The sequence below is a fragment of the Poecilia reticulata genome, linkage group LG17 (genome assembly GCF_000633615.1).
Source record: "Poecilia reticulata strain Guanapo linkage group LG17, Guppy_female_1.0+MT, whole genome shotgun sequence".
Lineage (NCBI taxonomy): Eukaryota > Metazoa > Chordata > Actinopteri > Cyprinodontiformes > Poeciliidae > Poecilia > Poecilia reticulata.
Window position 1 is genome coordinate 14,071,911 of NC_024347.1, and position 19,647 is coordinate 14,091,557.

Consider the following 19,647-nt stretch of genomic DNA (forward strand, 5'->3'; position numbering starts at 1 on the left):
ATACATAGACTCAGACACAAAACTTTCCTGCTGACATCAGTGAAAGCTCAGCTCTGCTACACTTTCATCCTCATATGTCAGTGTCATCTGTCTTTATTCCTCTTTCCCGTCTAGCTGATGACAACTTGGAAATGGATTCCTCCTATTCATTGCCCATCCCTCTCACCAGTCCTCAGTATAAATTCCAGCTTGACCCAACCCAACGCTGCTAGGAAACACAAGTGCACAAGAGGCACTGTAATGCTCTCAGCACAGTAGGATCACACACACCCATAGATGGAAAGATGAGAGGGATYTTTTTTTAATGTCTCAGTGTGAGGTGCTCCCGTAAGCCTTGTGTAAGAGTAAAAAAAAAAAAAGATCAGAATCAACATAACAAAAGATGCATAAATATATATTGGTTRCAGATGTGGCTAAAGATGGAAAGGCATGGAACATGAAATGTACATTTTGAAGAGAAGTATTTTGTTACTTGTTCTAAAACAGGCACATTCAGCAGTTATTTAAATTGCAGTCTTTCAACTAGGACACGGCTTTTACACTGCTCCAAAGTAGGACAATGTAATTGGTAATCCAATATGTTCRTGGAATACAAAGAATTCTTTTGCAAAACAAGGAATCTAAATCTCTTTTTTTTTCTTTTTTTAAGTAAAAGAGAAAACACATTCCTTTTCTCGAGTGTCCGATGATTTATTTTTTCTTTCCTTCAAGTGTCTGTGAATTTACATTCTTTTGTTGGGCTGAGTAGAAACAACTCATCCTTAACCAGGCTCCTGGGTTTCTGTGGATCCCTCTGTGAACAGGGCTTTGGAGAGTGGAGTGCTTCTTGTGCCAGTGATTTTTTTGTTGTTCYGGTAGACAATAGACAAAGACATCATTTATCCCAAGTCAGATTGCTGTTATTGCGTAATGGCAGTGGGGTGTATCTCATGGCAGAGATGTCAGAACACTGAGAATTAAAGGAACAAGTCAACGAGCATCTCCACAGGCCAGCTGAATGAAAGATTAATKAAGCAGATTATTTCAAATGCAAGTTACAACACAGTTTGAGAGAATTGCCAGATAGTGTCATATTGTAAGCGCCTGGCACTTTAAATGATGTCTTCATTCGTCCACCCMGTGTGAAGGCGCAATACTTTATCCTTACAAACAGAAACAATTGACAGTTGTGCTTTAGGAGCTACATACAGTAACCACAGTTCTGAAGATGTATAAATATGTCCATGTGAAGTGACTGAAGATGCACTTATGAAAACGTTGATGACAAGTTTTTAGTTTTTCTGCTCCAGATGAATGCAGTTCAGTAAAAGACTTAATCAGCAACCATTTCAAAATCAGGTGTGTTGAAAAAGGAAAACACCTAAAACATGCAGGGCTGGATGCTTCAACAACCAGGGTTGGGAAACAATGTTCTATATGATTTTACTTACCTGTAATAATTTGATTATTTATTCCTAAATATGAGCTGGACCTGGTTTCCTTGTAAAGTACCAGGCGGTCATTTATTGTGATTTAGCACTATTTAAATCAAACGTTTTACTGAATCCAGCGCTCATTCAGTAAAATGAGCGYTGGATTCGTCTTAATTGCGTGGACTTTCAAAACCAGCAAATCYTCTGTTTGAACAAACTTGCGAAACCATTTGTAAGATTTCAGCTTCATTGAGTTTCTTACTCACTCTTGTCACAGTTTAGAAATAAAAACCTATCAAAAACACCTGCTTTGAAATATTGTGTCACAACATTCGACTGAGCCATTGTTGAACATGGTAGAAACCTGAAAAAACAAGCTGGACTGAAGCAGCTTAGAACACAAAACAATCCAAGATGAAAACGTAATGTGGTTTTGTTGTCATAATCAAACAATGTTAGCAGATAAGCCATTCTTTATAAGCTGGCTCATGTGTAAATCCGCCAAATATGAAGGGGGAAAAGCAGAAAAGATCAAGGAAGACAGAAAAACAACGGGTGGGAGGGAGCGGGGAGGTGAGCAGTTGGCCTTTTATGTAGAAAAAGGATGGATATCCTTCATCATTCATATGAAGACAGATGGAATCAATCACTTTACGTCAGATCAAGGCTGTGCAGKGGCACAGGGACATGCGTCTTCCACTAGATTGTCAATTACTAAAAGACAAATGTCATTTAAGTGTTACGCAATGAATAACAATAAAAACTAATAAAAGAAGGTCAGAACTAATAAATTAGATTGGACAATATATAGTATAAAAAATGCTAGCTTTATATTGCTACTTAGACCTAAAGTAAACTAAAAAGACAATTGTGTAACTTTACAACTGACTATTCAATATCAGCTCTGATAAAAAAGACTAAATGGACACCCCTTTCCATTTGTTGACCTGTGTGTTGGCAAAGTGTGTGAGAATTGGTTCATAGTGTCCTTTGTCACTAATGCTTTCCCAGATGGGCTAGCTTGTGTGTTTAGAGAAACAATTTCCCACTGGGCAGGGAGAAAACACAGCTGCCTGTAGCAAGTCTGTCTAAAACAATAGAGTAGCTCTGGCCAAGAGGCAAGGCAAACACAAATACAGGATGGAACAAACGAAATAAATAAGTATTGATCATCATTTGGCCCTGCGACAGACTGGCGACCTGTCCAGGGTGAACCCTGCYTCTCGCCCGTAACGTTAGCTTGAGATGGGCACCAGCAACCCTCCCGACCCCACTAAGGGACAAGGGTGTAAAGAAAATGGATGGATGGATGATCATGATTTGAGGACATTTTAAATAAGAAAATGTAMAATTTTTATTGACATCTTTATTGATTTCTAAACAGTTTCTTTAAAATGTTTGTAATGCTTTGTTGGTRCACACAGCATTACAAAAATTGGTATTGCTTCCAAAATATACTACTTCTGACCTCAACACAATTTTCTCTTCAATGTATAATTTATCTGTTATAAATATTCTCAGATGAATAGGCATACTGTCTTCCTAATCATTCAGGTTAGCTGTCTGTAGTGGTAATTATGAGACAAASKGGCTCAACTCTGAATCATGGTCATTGATCAGTCCGAGTATATGTATTTGTTTCTGGTGTTTTGTAGAAAACAAGCAAACAAAAACAACAGTCCGGCAATAATGTAACTATGTTGCATAAAAATTACAAGGTGCATGTAACTAATTTCTCATTTGTTTAAACTCGAATGACATTCAGATTATCTTGTTTAGAGATGAGAAAGTCTTGAAAGGTCACTGGTTTAMGCTTGGTTTCTCTCAACTCACAAAAYACAACAACATATGACTATTCCTTAYTCTTCCACTTGTAAAAGAAAGTAATGTTCCTCCTTGACATCTTTCCTACTTTCTGTTTAGCTTGGTGTCAAGTAAGAATATATCTGCTGTCGTACAAAAGAAGTTCTGAAAATTAAAAAAATAAAAGTCAACATGTCAAAATTATCTCGGTCTCAAACTGATTTTGTCTAACTCATCATTGTCCTTAGATCTGACACAAACAGTAAACATAAATACCATACAAAGGTAGGTATTTTTTTAACACTGATCCACCCGTGTGATGGTTCAGTAATCCATAAAGGAACAAATCTGGTGAGATGTTCCTAGAAAACAAAGTCAAATCTGTAGGTGTGCCATGTGTTTGATCCTGTGCATAAATCCTGGGTGAACCTGAACTGTGCTTCACGAAGGAGATATGCTGCTGTCCACTCAGGCTTATCACACTGTCACACTGTTTGACTCTGAGCTGACAAAGCAGCTTTTCCAGACTGAAAACATACTTGTAGTTACTACAAATATTATAATCTTTGTTGTTATAATCATATATTTTTTTTAATACCAATGAATGGAATTTACTTAATGGCACCCGTATATATTTAAGTGTAGCCTTCTGTGGAGCATCGCATTTGAAACGTTCACAAAGTTGAATATGCCTATATTTAACTTTGACATTTTTATAATAGCTTTAAAGCACCTCTGCTCTGCTTTCTGTGTGCAATTATAGGACAGCTGAAAGCAGTGGATAGATTGATGCCGCATTAAATGGGTGTTGTGGAAGTTGATGGGATCAGTATCTTGCTTCTCATCATGCCTCATGTCTGTTCCTTCCTCTCTGTCTTGGCTCCCACAGCTGCCTTGACCTTGCATTGCCCCTCCCTGTTAAGCAGTTCACGGGTGGCGGGTGCAGTGGTTGGGGACTTTGAAGCAGCTTGTGAGTCTGGCTTTTGACAAGGCCACCGAGTCTGCCGCATGGTGAGCTTTCATTAACACCAGTGACTTCTGACACAGTTTCTACTCCTCACAAAGCCAGCCACATAAATTTAAGCAAGCACAAAACAGGGGGATTTATGAAGCTCATGGTGCATGTACATAAGAATACATGCAAATATACTCTGACGCATGGTGTGGGTGATAGCTCTTCATCCTGATATATACTGCCTGCACGGTATTATATTGATGGGAAGAAGTTAAAGGAGAATTGCTTTGAATAAGATTTTTCAAAAAAAATAAAAATAAAAATAAATAAAAAATGTGGGTTTTTGAATCTATGGGCTAAATAAATGAAGGTAATGTAGCAATGAAGAAAATATCTCATCCTCTTACGAAGTGATACTTATATCAGTATAAGTGCCCACTAAAACAGGTTGTAAATGTCTGAAACTACAATTCCGCTCTGGCAAATCTTATCCAAACAGTGTGTTGTTGTTTARTGAAACAAGGGCATCTTTTGAACTTGTCTTTTTAAATATAAAATCTTGCGATCGTTCCACCCACTGTTGTTGTAATCCTTGCGCATACATGCATATTCTGGAGGAGAAAACAAACAAACAAACAAACAAAAAAAACCATTTTCTCTTAATGTCATATTTTTGAGAGGGTTAGTTATGCTGCTATGAACTACTAGAGGACATACTGACCACCTTTTCTCACTTTGCTATTTTCTCCTAATCGTCTTTATTTATGCTTTATCTGTGCTTGTTATTAATTTTCTGCTGTCTCTCAATTTATTTTTGTGATGGAAACTACACCTGGTCTCGTGTCACAGTGCTTAGCTGTGACTCCTTCCTTGAAGGAGCCATCTGGCTGAGCTATTGCTGTCAATAACTTAATTTCACTCTCCACAGATCACACACTTGGTTTTTGTCTTTCTGTGTTTGACTGTTTTGCATCCCACAGATTGAATTGCTGCCTCAGAACTTATTTGAATAGATTTGTGAAAAGGGACATTATATAAACAAAATTATCTGTAATCRCTCATYGCACACTTAACGTGTGCAATAAGTGAAGCAGATTAATGTTTTTTACATTGACAGTGGTGTCTAATTGTAGTTCACAGGTTGCTTGGATTATTTAAACAGGTTGCGTGAACTAAAAGAGGCTTARTGTTGCAGATATTGTTTGAGTCTAAATAAAAGCAAGCGCTGGTCAACTTTAAAAACCTTTTAAAAAGGACATTCATGTGTATCTAGTGTTTTCTAGGAGAGGTCTTAGAAGACTGCTGTGTGTTTAGTGAATCAGATACTGTTCACAGAATGAAAGCAAAGTCTCGTTGTGACCATGTCACATGAGTATTTATCTTTCCAAGAACTCACACAGTGCCTTTTTATTGTCTTTCACTATAATATAAAAAAATGTATGTGGATGATGTAAAGTGGAGAGGAGTGCAAGATGAATTTACAGACAATTACTGCTCATCTAAGTTGCTGACACTTTATGCCACTGCTATAGCTGCTGCTAAACAAAAAATGATGCTCACACACACACACGCACGCACACCCCCGCACACACACACACGCACGCACACGCACGCACACACACGCACACGCACGCACACACACGCACACGCACACACGCACACACACACACAAGTTCTCTAGATGTTTTGTTGAATACTGGAACTCTGTACATTTCAAACAGTAAAAAACAAGACAGCTGCCTGCCTAGTGGGAAACATATAGGAGCTAAGGAGTTCCAAATACTGGGACTGTGTATATATGTGGAGCATACATCTTAGGCAGAATCTACCATAGCAACCAGCAACACAACGTGACAACTCCAGAGTAGAGGTCGCACTAAAGCAATCTGTCAGGACTATTGCACCTCCTGGACAGAATAAAATTTACACCCTTAACACAAACAAAAACACATATACATAAGATAAATTGGCATGTGGGCCTCTGGGAACACAGTGACCTGGGCTACTTATAGTTGCGGATATGCAAGATAATTTGGAGACCTTCAAAGAAAACAACCTATATATACACATTAATTAAATGTACAACACAACTTTTCAGTCTCACATGCAAATGCACGCACACATACGCACGAATCACCACAACAAAGTACAAGTAATACACACTACACCTGTGTGCACTCAGACACCAGATGCCTCATTGCACTGGCAGGTGTCAGGTTGTCCTTGCAGACAGACAAGCGTGAAGGATGCAGAAATAAACTCGCATTCGTTCTGTTTTACTCTGTCTTCTACCATCTTCCGTTTGCATCCACACATCATCATCATTCATTATAGTCAAGCGGAAGTGTATATATGCTACCATTCAAGAGATTCTGGCTGGTTTTTTGTCTGCTGTACTAAACTCAAATCCAGACGGTTTCAAAATATATGATTTCCCCTAAATTTATGCCTGCAATCTTCATGTTTTACTGCATGTATGTTGATTTGGTTTAGAACATCAATAAAGCTGCTTATAGTATCATCAATGTCAACTGCATACAACATGTACATTTCCTAGTGAGTTTTATATGAATAAATCTTCAAAATCCTCATATAAACTACTTAAATGCAGTTGAGTCCTTAGTAACAGTATTTATTCAAAATTATCATGTTCCTGCCTAAGAYTTTACTTTACAAATCAGAGTGTGCAATAATGATTTTGGCAGTCAAATGAAATTCAASAGAAAAAAAGAAATACTTTTTGTGAAAATAAACATTCTGAACAATTTAGTAATTCTAGTATAAGAGTCAGTGATGTAGCAGGAAAAAGAGGTAGTAAAAGTATCTTATAACTGCTGCTGATCATACTTAAGAACATAGCTGAGGGAGGTGGKGGGAACACATTCAGGATCTCCACGATCCAGACAACATGTTCGSTGTGCAGGAGAAAGACTTGGGAAAAGGCAAGTCCGTCTAAAGATCTAAAGATACTGAGACTGTTAGAAGAACACCTTCTAAAGGCACCATCAGGGGAGAAGATTTGTCCCAAGATACTGAAAGCTCTGAATATATATTATAGTGGGTCCTTGCGTAGAATTGGTGAAATTGACTAGGGGCTTTGTTTGCTCAGTCCACTTGTGCTTTTTAAATCTGGAGAAGGCTTACAACTTACAAATTATTATTCAAATTGATATACTTTTCAGCGGGGCCTGTGGGAGCATTTGAAGACGCTACGGTTTTGTTGACATGCGACAGAGTAGTTTGCAATCAGTTTTTAAGCAGAAATGATAATTTCACTCGTCCTGAGTTTGAGGTCATTGTTCTTAACTTGTGGATTGCTTGCTGCTGGGTTGGGRGGTGGGAGGGGTCARTCACTTCCTCACGGACTCTGTTCATGTGTTTACAAGTTCACAGGTGAAAGTAGCACAGAGAAGGAGAGGTACAGACAGATTGGGGTCTCATCTGCAGAAATGCGAGTGCTACTCTAATATATCTTGATGAATAAATAGATCAGCCAAAATGTCAACCTCTCTATTTACTGTTCAAGCTGCGTTCTGACTCACGAGTGCTAATGAGATTTGGAACGTGTCAGAATGAAAGCGATCTCAGATAAAAGCAGCTAAACCGATCTCCTTTATACRGAAGACAACTGATGGAAGAATGTCTTCTGGTGATACTTGCTTAGTGACRAGCATAGTGAGCCACACACACACAACTCAGTGCAGAAATTAGAATGACCCACTCTGTGTTGCTCCATGTGACTAGTCTCCCTTGAATAAAACTACTTTAGGTGATGCTTGCCATCCTTACTTCAAAGTGATTTTAGATATCTGTGAGGGTAAAAAGAAGAAGAAGAAAAAACATTGTGCTGTGATGCTATAAATGTTTCATTTTGTGTGGGTGAGTAAAATACTTTGATGTAACCTCTGCCTCACTTACTCATTGCAGTTTTATGTTTATGCAATATGCAAAGAATAAGCTGTCAGTGTTTCTTTCTTTTTACACTGTACTTAGCTAGTTTGCTGTGGGATCAAACCCTTCGGAGTCCCCATGTTTGACAACCTGTTCCAGGTTCAGCTCTAATTAATTAGTTATAGATAACAGAGAAGGCCTTTGTTGCTTTGGTCAATAGAATTGACCTTTAGTGAGGGGATTTGTCTTGAATGCGTCTCTCTTTTATGCATAATGCCTGTACTTGGAGTCAACCTGGAAGTAGTCAATATACAAATGGATTGATTGCCACAATCATTCATGGCGTTACAAAATATAAAGTGGTTATGTACAGTCACTATCTAAACCTGTTTCGTTTAAACCAAATGCACCTTCCTAACTTCTTCTGGGCTGGTCTTTCCTTCTCATCTCACCTATTTACTCTCACCTACTTCTCTCTGTGCAGTTGTTTTGAAATGAGTCCAAAGGAATAATACTAATCCCAATACAGCTTACTGTAGTTTTCAGTACTATTGGCATCTCCCTTTCATTACTCATTCTGTACAAAAATGCCAGTTTATCTATTGAAAAAGAGCGTGAGCCACCGCCAATTTCAGACATACCAGTCAGTCTCTTATGCTATACAAATAAACTATATGCTCATCAAATTCTCATTGCAGCCCTCAGAATTATGTAAGCTTAACTAAGTGCTCTAGTGAAGCAGATGAAAAAGAAAGTTTGCCCTAGCTCCTAAAGCCGAGATCAAAATATTTCTTGAAAATCAATAAACATTTGGTCGTTACAAAAAAAACTAACAGCAAAATCAATGCCAGGGTCAAGGGGAAAGAATGGTGCACAAGGGTTTCATGCGCATAATAAACTTCAGGTTATGTGCATTGAATTTGCAGTTTTCAACAGAGACCTTTATGAATCTGGAAAGCATGTTTTAGGATCCCTAAGATGCCATTTATTGCCATGTAACCTGCAAAAGTCCATAAAAATTCCTTGAGATGGTTGAATATTGGTTCCATGTCTGGTTCTGTTGTTAATGCTTTTATTTGAATCAGAGCACTGAGTCATTGACATTCCCCCTGYTTCTGCTGTTTAACTTCTGTGCAGTCAGACAAAGTTCTGAATTGTATGGATCATTTTCACCAATTTCCGTGGGTAGTTTCTCACACCACAAGCCTCTGTTTTATGGCCTGCTGCTACACCAGAGATTCTTGGTTTTGGTGTGCTGGGGAAGCTCAGYCATAAAGGTCCCACAGATACTGCTTTAAAAGGAAATGATGATGATTGCTAATGGGAACTATGCTCCTCTGATGAACATCGCCTCGGGAGCCTTTCAAGTTAATACAGTCCGAAAAAAGTGCAATAAAAACCAGAGGTCAGATCAGCCATGGAAGAAATAKAATTCCATGAAAAAATAAGCAGTATCAGGGTTTAAACAGCATGACAGGAGACAGATATAACCAGGACATAAATATAAAAAAATATCTAAATAAATGTGGTGATTTGGCAATTACAGGTTAGCTTTAAAATGAAAGTCTAATTTATTTCTATTTTAAAAGTTTTAAACTTGTGTTACCCTAACTGATTTTTTTTTCTTCAAATTTAAACAACAGAGCCAAAACTTAACAATTATGTAATATGTTTTACAGCTTCTAATGAAGAAGAAGACAGTCTTTTAATGTGACTAGAAATGTAATGAATCCCCACCACATCTATTTGCAAACCAGRCCATCTTCCTTTAAGTCCAAAGCAATTGCAGATCCTCTTGTTCCCTCTTCCACAACATAGCTCTTCCCGGAGGAACTTTCTCTGAGCCCTGTGAGCTCTACWTAAAAAAATAGGGGAAATGGCAGCCCCACTAGTAATATCCGCACCTGGGACTCAGCCACTACATCTGCTGGTCAGSCAGCTTCTATGCACGCAGTCTTGAGAGAGAACCTTGGTGGGGGAAGATCCAGGGTTAGCAGAGTTATAAGCAACCAAACAGGGATTTCAAGCACCAAATCCATATTGTATGTTCCTAAACCTCCTCTCTCACGGTAGACTGAGTCATTGATTTAAACACTGCATTTTTGTTCTCTAATTTGTATCCTTTTCTGTCTCATTTAGCTGTAYCTTCATTTCATAACTGCTTATTTTGATGTGAAATCAAGTCAAAAAGCTACATGGTATTAGTTCTGGCATTGTTTGTACTGTCTATGATGTTTTTCTCTCCACCTCATCTATAGCTGTGACACTGGGTACTTCCAACCTAATCTCCTCTTTCTGTTCTAACTTTTCTAAAACCAAAGGCAGATGTGTTCTTGTTTTCGCCAGGCTGTTCCAAACTTGTGATTATTTTGTGATAGAGGTGTAAGTTGAACCAAGTCGTCCCATGACTTGCTCAATAACTGTCAGCCTTTAGGGATTTGTGTGCTTTACACACATAATGGTGAGCACTGATATYGACATCAAAATGAAATAAATACTGTGGCTTGCAACAGTATTCACCTCCTGAACCTTACCTCACTTTCTGTCGCTACAACCACAAACTTTGTTATTTATTAGGGATTTAAAGTGATAGACCATTACAAAATGAATTTCCCTCTGGGATTAACAAAATATATTGATTCGTTTGAAAGAGAGAAGATAATTTGCATTACCAAAAAAAACAAAACAAACAAACTTAAAAATAAAATCTTACCCATGTCTTAAGTCTTTTGTAGCTGTTAACAGTTTTYCCCCCATGATAGTCCTGTATTTAGCTTCTTTCATCCTTCCATCAAATCTTACATCCTTCTATCAAATCGCCATGCTATGGGGATTCAAAGTAATCTTCATAGCATGAGGTCACCAGATGTGTTACCTTAGTGAAATGCMAGTTTAGTTTTCTGTTAAACATGGTGATTTGCATACATGCCATAAAAGTTCAGTTTTGGTCTCATCTGAGCAGAAGAACGTGTTGGTGCCTCCCTTTTGTGTCTTTAAATTACAAACATGATTTGCGTTTTTTTTTTKTTGTWTCTTTTTTTTACCACTTTTTCAAAAGGTCAGACTTGTGGCTGACATGTGACTAAGAGCTGTCATCAGATTCTCCTACATGAGTGCTTTATCTCTGGAGCTCCTCCTGAATTATCTTGGGTCTTTTGGTAGCTTCTCTTAAGCAAATCTGAGGCCTTYATAGAACAGTTGTATTTATACTGAAATCAATTTACAATGTATTGCAAGTTTCCCCACTACGGGATTAATAAAGGAATATCTTATCTTAAAATCAACTGTACAACACATTTGCTTGCACATATTTTGTTTTGGGGCCCTTGAATTCATGCCATAGTGTAAATAAAAAACAAMAAAAAMAAAAAAACATAATTTTCCTTCGACTTCATTATGCTTTATTTTGTGTTAAGTACCTTACAACAATACAAATAGTTTAGCAACATGTCTGGCTGTRAAATGTCAAAATATGGAATGAATACTTTGTATCAAATACATTGCTAATTTGTCTTCAGACAGTATTAAGAACAAATGTATCTGAATTCACGTGTGTGTTAGTGAGGGGTTGAAACAGAAGCTAATTAATTACTGGAAAGCATACATTTTCCTTTGCTGCTCTTCAGATGCTCCACCTTCCATTAATATGTGCATTTTCTTGCTTCTCAATTTCTTCATAAGAAGACTGTCCTGGCAGATGCTGCTAGTTACCAAAGGAGAATTGAGTTTTCAAGGTTGACTGATTCACATAATAATGCAGAGYATAAATCTTAAGATCAGTCCCCTGTTTACCTCCTTTCCTCTTATGTGATGTATAACCTGCTTTGCCATCTACATACTTGTTCAAAAGACTTCTTAAACCCCACACCAGGCCTMGTATTGACATAAACCTTATCACATGTTTATTCAGATAGGTAAATGTATCTTGGGTAGCATTTTAGTTTCTGAAATATMTAATTGGTCTGTTATCTCTGGTTGTTTGCCATTCTGCTTATCTGTAGCATTTTGGCATATGCATCACAGCCCTGTTTTTTTTTCCTTTTCTTTTTCTTAATACACCATCTGGAGGAAGTCTATCGAAGGGAGCATATGTCTGAATAACTAAGAGCAGGATATGTGCAAATGCAATGCCWGGGGAAAACACAGGTTAATGTGTAGGCAAGCCAATGTTTYTGTAAAGTAGGCTTAATTCCAAAACATTCACAGCAAGGATACGATTTTCTTGCTCAAAAATTTGATAATGTGTCTTTCTATTCAAGTTCTGCATCTTTAACAAACATTGTGATTCTGGGGATTTTGTAGAGCTTTTTGTAGCTGCTGTAGAATCACCACAAACATATTATCTGATATTGTGCTCTGTAGTTAGGAAGCATATGGAGCATTTGGGGTTATAGGTCAGGTTAAAAACTGAACAAACACATCAGCATTTTCACAAAAGAGACATTTTTTACTGCTCACATGAATATGCATGGGTGAAATTTTCACATCAAAAACGTTGTTTCCACGTGAAAAAACTTCCCACTGTGGATGGGGACATATTATTTATGTATTGGCTTGGATCTCTGGGAAATTTCAGACAACCCTATTCTGGCTGTCTTTTTTTTTTTTTTGCAAACTTGCACAAGAAAACTGGAGGAAAAAAAAAATTATAATTAACTACTAAAACCCCAGACCACACTGTTGGTCCTGTCAGAAAAGGCAGAAAAAAAAGTCTTGATCTGTCAAGATTTGAAGCATCCCTTTTCCTAATAGAAAGATAGTGGTCTAAAGTATAAAGAAAAGTATTTTGAAGATTAATGTGTTTATGAGCTAATGAATAGCCCCATTGGAAGCAGCTTCACAAATGATCCCACGGCTAATGCGGTTAATAAGCCTCGGTCATGCCAGAAAATGTAGTACAGAAGAGGCACTCATAGCCCCAGAGAAGAGGGATAATACGGTTCATTAAAGATACGCTGATTTATCCCCTTTGTTCGTGATTGTTGCAATGGCAGTTCGTACATGACCAGACCTTGTTTAGCTGGCGCAGAAAGTAGACCAGCATGTCCCTTGGCAAGAGGAGTAAGATCACAGCCAAGATCAAACAGGCAATACAGTGAGGGTGCACTTTCTTCAAGAAAAAACAAGAAACAGTAGACCATGTTCATAGAGATTTGTTATTGGAACACTTGAGTTTAATTATATGAACATTCTGTTTCCTAAACTTGTCCTGCATGTTCTGTGGGTTGAACGTCTTATAGGCTCTAMGGCTGAGTAAGCTACTGCTGGTCTCCTTAACAAATCTAGAAATTATTCAACTTTTCTCTAAGGAAATCTGCAATGTTTCCGAACTGTAAACTGCTGGATCCAAGACATAAGCTGGATTTAGTTATTGTAGATATCACGCCTGGAAGCCGCGGTATAAATTTGTCCTACACAGAGRAGAACACGTTCAGCTTACGCATGTGGAGACATTACATTTAGCAAGGAGCAGTTCCACCCTTTCTGAGYGATGGGTGATAAATTGAGTCTGTTTGCCGATTGGAACTGTTCAKTAACTTTTAATGAAGTCCTCTGTTTAATACAACAGAGGATGTTTAATCCTCCTCATAACTTGGACCTTTGGAGCWTTACCACAGYCAGAAGCCCCAGAGTATATATCTTACAACTTAACCAAGCCACAGAAAATCTTTTCTGACATGATTTCTAATATTAAAAGCTAACATCTACTTACTTTGTACATCCAAAATATTTGAGTTTGAAACATTAGTAACCAATAAAGTGTCTTACAAAAATATGAAACAGTGTTGCTTTTTGACTGAAACCCTTTCACTGAGATCATGGCATGCTTTATAGAAACAGACCCCCATCCTCCAGGTCCACTAGTATTAAGTCTTTTAGATGCTGTTCATTTTTCTGAATCCCATCTGGACACAGGCGATGCAGTCCAGGCTTCAAGGCCCAGAGAAGAAAAGCCACTTTTGTCCCAACGGTCGTCACTCTTAAATTGAGTGAAATTAATATCCAGTAAAAGGCCATAATAGCCAGTGCTTTACCATGTTTTAACATATATACACTACCGATTATAAGTACTGCATTGGATCCACGTACTTCATATTGTGCAAACCCCTCCCTCCCAAAAAACCCCAAACATGTGGAAATGTGGGTTTCTTCTAACTGATTTTACGTTGTAGCGATTTTAGAAATATTTTCCAAATTTTGTAAAGTTGAATTTATGACCTCGGGTTTCATTACACTTTAGCAGTATCCCAGGCTGATCTCTGTAAGGCCACGTCACACTAATGCAGTAATTAATTTGTTATAGTACAATGCATAGTGTGTATATCACCTGGAAAAGTGTAATGTCAGTAGGTTCCCTTTAACTTTTTTCATTCATCTTTCAGAAATGAAAGTAAAAAAAAAAAAACTACATTCCAAAGCAAAGAAAAGTTGATACTCAAGAAAAACAAAACAAAACATTTTTATCTGATTTATAACTTTACACTTGGATTTGTGGGACTTATTTAGGATTAACTGTAACAGCAGTCAAATTGATCAACATCAGGAGAAGGTTTAGTTCTTCATAACAAAACATCTTGTTTGCCATTGTATACACAGATGTATTCATGTATGGACAGATACATATAGGAATGGATACAASAGAATTGTATCCATTCTATTGCATGGATTTAATAAGTACAAGTAAACTGTGAATATAATATGACCAAGACATTTAGTATTTATTACAGATCTCTAGATGTTAACAACTTGATCTCAGTGTCTCCCCAGTGTCCGCGCAATATGAAATCTTTAGGAGACTGAGTGAATATTCTCAGTTAGCACATGACCTCACATCTTCTTCACTATAAGCATGTTAGTGTCGGTGCTCAGAGAGGTATGTGGGCTGACTCTTTTCAAAGTAAAGTCTTGATTGGTTACATAATATCAGGAAAAGAAGGTTGAAAAAAGTCAAGTATGATATTGACAGTTTAAATCTTAACTAGACATAGACTCTGGATATAATGTGGAATATAAAAATTGGAGAATTCTTGTTGGTGTGTGGTCGTAGAGGTGGCATTCGCCCAGGTTGGTGTGTGACTTACAGTTTTGTTCGTCACCATCTCCTGAGCTTTGGCAACCATCTTCATCATCACAGTCTGCGGTGCTTCCTTGCTCTTCCCCACTGCCTAGTTCTTCCCAGACCTCAATTTCATTGAGATTTGGGAACTTCTCCTGGGTTTCCTATGGAAACAGATAACAGAGAATTAGCCTACACTAGAGTACCATTTAACATAGAAGAGATGCAACTTTGTTCAGYTTTATGAAAATGTAACACTATTCATAGAGTGAGTGAGTAAATAGTTTGCTATGATATGATGATTCAAATACTTAATTGGTATTGTGCAAATATTTAAAAGAACAAATCTAGTGTTTTTTAATTAATTACAATATGAACATCAATATAAAGCAGGCATAATGAAYGAGGACAAATATATATATTTTAAGCAGATTTAAATAGTGAAATGGTTTAGAAAATCTGATAGACTGAGTGTGAAGAGACAAGACAGGCAAAACTCAATTTTCTTATAGTGAGGGCGAGAGTAATAASAAAGTGAACAACAGGGTAGTAAAATGGGTGTTGTCAACCTCATTGACAACCTCAAGTCATACAATAAATAATATTTTGAAATAGGAACATGAATGACACTTTAAGTTTAGCACGGTGCGTGTCAGAAAGGAAAGAAAAGATGCTTCATTAGTTTTCTTGTGAAACAGTTCAAGATGAAACATGACCTACTCTGCCTCGACATATCAAGTCTTGTAAATGTTGGCTAGAGCTCAAAATATCCTGGGGTAGATCAACATGGGTGGTGCACAATAGCAAAAGGCCCTAGGTGGTAGGATTATGTGTTCCATTTATTTCCAAGCATGTTTCTAGAAAAACATTTACTCAAACAAAAATAGCAAAAAAAAAAATTTCTACATGCATCATATTTGTGTGCTGTTTTTTTTTTTTTGTCATATCATTCCATACTTTGTAAGGGGATATGTTCTACCTGAGGGATAGGGGCAAAAAATATAATGAATCCAACCCATTGAATGCATGAAATCACAAACACCTTTTGTTGATACTATGTTGTACTCATCTCTGTTCACATGCACTATTATTGGTGCATAATAATAACAGAGATTCACACAGAAGACACATTAACTAAAAACATGTCGATAGATGAATGTAATGAATGTAAAGAGTAATTAGTGTTGAGGGATGACAAATATCTTTGACACCTGCTCTAAGGGTGACCTGTTAAATTCCCTACAACAAAACCTTTCAGSGGACTACACAGTGGTTMATACTAAAGTAGTATTTAGGAAGTTATGCAAAGTACAATTGTGGATCAGCAGACATAATGCACGTACGGTATTTGATCAAAATCAAGAAACCAAGACATAAAACGAACAAGTAAAAACTTATGAATTTAAAAGAAAACCTGTTAGCAGCTTGACTTTTAAAAAATGTACATTTTAATTTTCTTCGTCATTAGACTGATTATTGTATTTTTCAACAGTATGTAATAAAGTAGGCAACTGTAAATTACTGTGCCACAAAAAATACGTTTCTGACATTGTATCTCAATGCAATGTGCTATAGTGTAACTGTACAGCTATGGCATAAGCTCAGTGTTGATGAGTTAGATATACTGATATGATATAGGGCCTTAAAACAATGTGGTAAGACAGATCCCTTACAGCTAAAACAAATAAAAAGGAATCCCAGGCGGACATCTCAGTTTTCAGCTTTGCAACAGTTAGTCACATGAAATGCTGAGAAATAAAGTATTTGTACAGGTTTTGTTTAAGGGTTGGATGAAATTACAACCTGTCTATTTTGGTATCCTGAGCATATTTTGACTCTTTAGAAATTGTAAACTGATATTCTGTGTTCAAAATGAAAGAACAATGAGCGATATCACAGCCTGTTATTAACAGCAGAYTAATGTTAACAGCTGCCAATTTAAGTTTAAATAAAAGGCATGGGAAAATGTAACAAAGCCAATCAAAATATTTGAACGCCCAGAAAAATGATATGTAGTGAGAAAACATCCCCTACAAGAAAGATGAAAAACATCTTAATCTCATCCAGAGAATAATGATGGTCAACTCTATGACCTATCTTGACTTGTCATAAAGTTGTTGTTATATCTAAAACTTTAAAAAAATGACAATATGTTTAACACTTATTTCCATTTTCATACACATTTAGAAAATAGTTTACATGCTCAGTACCTCATTAACACCACAGAGCATTATTTTAATAGAGTTAACTGAAAAATTGCTCCCTGTTTGTCAAATTAGGACTGTCCTGCAAATAATACGTTTGACATGAAGGTAAATTGTAAAATAAATAAAAAACATGAAAGTGGCTCCATTGGAAAGAGWAAAGGTTATACTGTGACTATGCTGTTTGACAGGTGCTTCCAGTTATGTAAGATGATACGCATCCAGGAGAAAAGTGCTTGAAAAAAGGAATTCCAACCTTTCATTACTCTGGCATTTCAGGAGAATTGAAATATTTTCAAAAGACTTGATGAAATAGTTTGCTAGTCCTGCTTATAACTTGCACACTAATTCCCCCTCTCTTTCTTCTTAAAAAGATTCTTTAGTCAGAGGATGATAGGGTTTTAGAGCTTCAAAGGATAAATTGCTGCAAGCATCCACAGAAAAGCTCCTACTGGAAGGAAAAATCAGTCGCCTTCAGAATATGCACTGCTTATCAAAATTTTAAGACCAGTTGAATAATGGAAATAATTCACATTTTGCACCTTTGAAACTAAAGAAGATTCTAAGTTATAGCTTCACAATATAAAAAGACGAAATGTGAGGGAGCAATTTATTGCAAACCATCATTGAAATAGGCTTATCAAAAGTTTAAGATCACATCATTCAAAAGACCATTTAGTCATAAATGACTAAATGACTGTCTATTGCGTCCAACCTCAGCACCAGTCATTTTAAACTTCTTAAAAGATCCTGAGGGTTATGGAAAGGTCAAGTGKCAGACCCCAAAAAATGTCACTGGCCATGAGCCGGATCCAATTTGCTGTCTATCAAGATACACACGCAAATTAAGCTCGTCACTCGCGCCAATTGCAATRGCATAACCATCCGATGTCTGCAAGAGAAGAGTTTTAAGAAGAAAAAACTTCTTCTTCAAAGGCCTCAACTCCTTCAGTGACWTAACWTTGCCCGTTTAGAGTTTGCACGAAAGCACAAAACATGYGACATYGACAGGTGAAAGAAAGTTTTATTCTCTGATGAGGAAAAACATGACCTTGATGTCCACATGGCATGTTTGCTGTAAAATGGTTACTCTGAATTTTTGGTCTCACTCACATTTTTTTTTTCTTTTTGCATTTTGAAGTTCAATTTAGAACCTTCTTAAGATCCAACAGAGCAAAATGTAAATTACTGCCATTTTTCAACTGGTCTTAAAACTTTGATCAGGTCTGTATCTAAAAGAGGCACACACACACTTACATTTAAATCTACTTTAACTTTCACTGGAAAGTCAAACAATATGCAAGTCAGCAAACAAGGACTCCTACTCTAAAATGGAAAGATATGCTTTTGATGAAAGATGGTAAAAATAATCTATTATTGATGCCATCTGATTCTCTGCTGATGATTTAAAATACAACTCTTTATGAAGGCCATTGGTGGTGAAACTGAAAAAAAAAAGAATGTTAAAAACCATCTGCAGGGAACAGAAAAGAAAAATGGCTATTAATAACAAAAAACATTTGACTTAACATATATAACATATATATAAATTACTGATTCATTAAAGGAAAATAATATTTATTTTAATATAAGCAAATTGATTTACATTTTCAGTACAAGATAAATATAAGAAAATAGAAATGTCCCAAAATCAGACCCTAAAAAAACAATACTCTAAATGAAAATAGAGATGAGCATTCTTGAAATGCATAACCAAATTTTAAACAATAGCAGAGCAACACACCTCTCCTCGACATGCTACCACAAGCTGATTGTGTTACTAACTGCTAGTGACACCTTATTGGCTGTGACCTTATATAAYACTCGTGAGTCATTCACGGCAATGCACTGTTTTGTTAAGATCGTCACGCCCTGCATCTTTCAGACACTCGCTGAAGCATATTACATGTGTGTATAATGTATGTGTATCATAATAACCTTGGACTTATGGTCGGTGAATGATAGACAACAGTTGGAGCAGAAGTTGCATTTTTTTTCTGAGCATGTTTCAACAACTGCTGTGATGACAAAAACTTGTGAGAAAATATGAGACTGCTTCTGCGTTGCTGGGAACATGAAATATTTCACGCATGAAACTGAGCTCCACTTGTCCTCCAAGGGAAACAATTTAAATGGTTTAAAAAGCAGCTCTGACAAGGTACCACGTGAGGTCATTTGCCAGGAATGCCCTGATTATTATAATGGTAATAATCAGCCCACACGCTGGATTAATGAGAGCAGCCTTCACAATGCGTGTACTTTCAATATTTCAGTAGCCACCAAAAGAAAAAAAGTGACCTACTTTTCTACTGCCAATAAACTGCA

The 19,647-nt window shown here is 36.9% G+C and overlaps 1 protein-coding gene across 2 annotated transcripts in view; it reads right to left on the reverse strand.

Annotated features, from left to right (window-relative positions):
• Positions 1–19,647, reverse strand: part of gpc5c (glypican 5c) — a 100,471-nt gene that overhangs the window by 3,527 nt on the left and 77,297 nt on the right. For both annotated transcript variants that reach the window (XM_008433801.2, XM_008433800.2), the window contains one exon: positions 15,144–15,282. In XM_008433801.2, the coding sequence (XP_008432023.1) occupies positions 15,144–15,282 (139 nt within the window). The remainder of the gene's footprint in view (positions 1–15,143; positions 15,283–19,647) is intronic.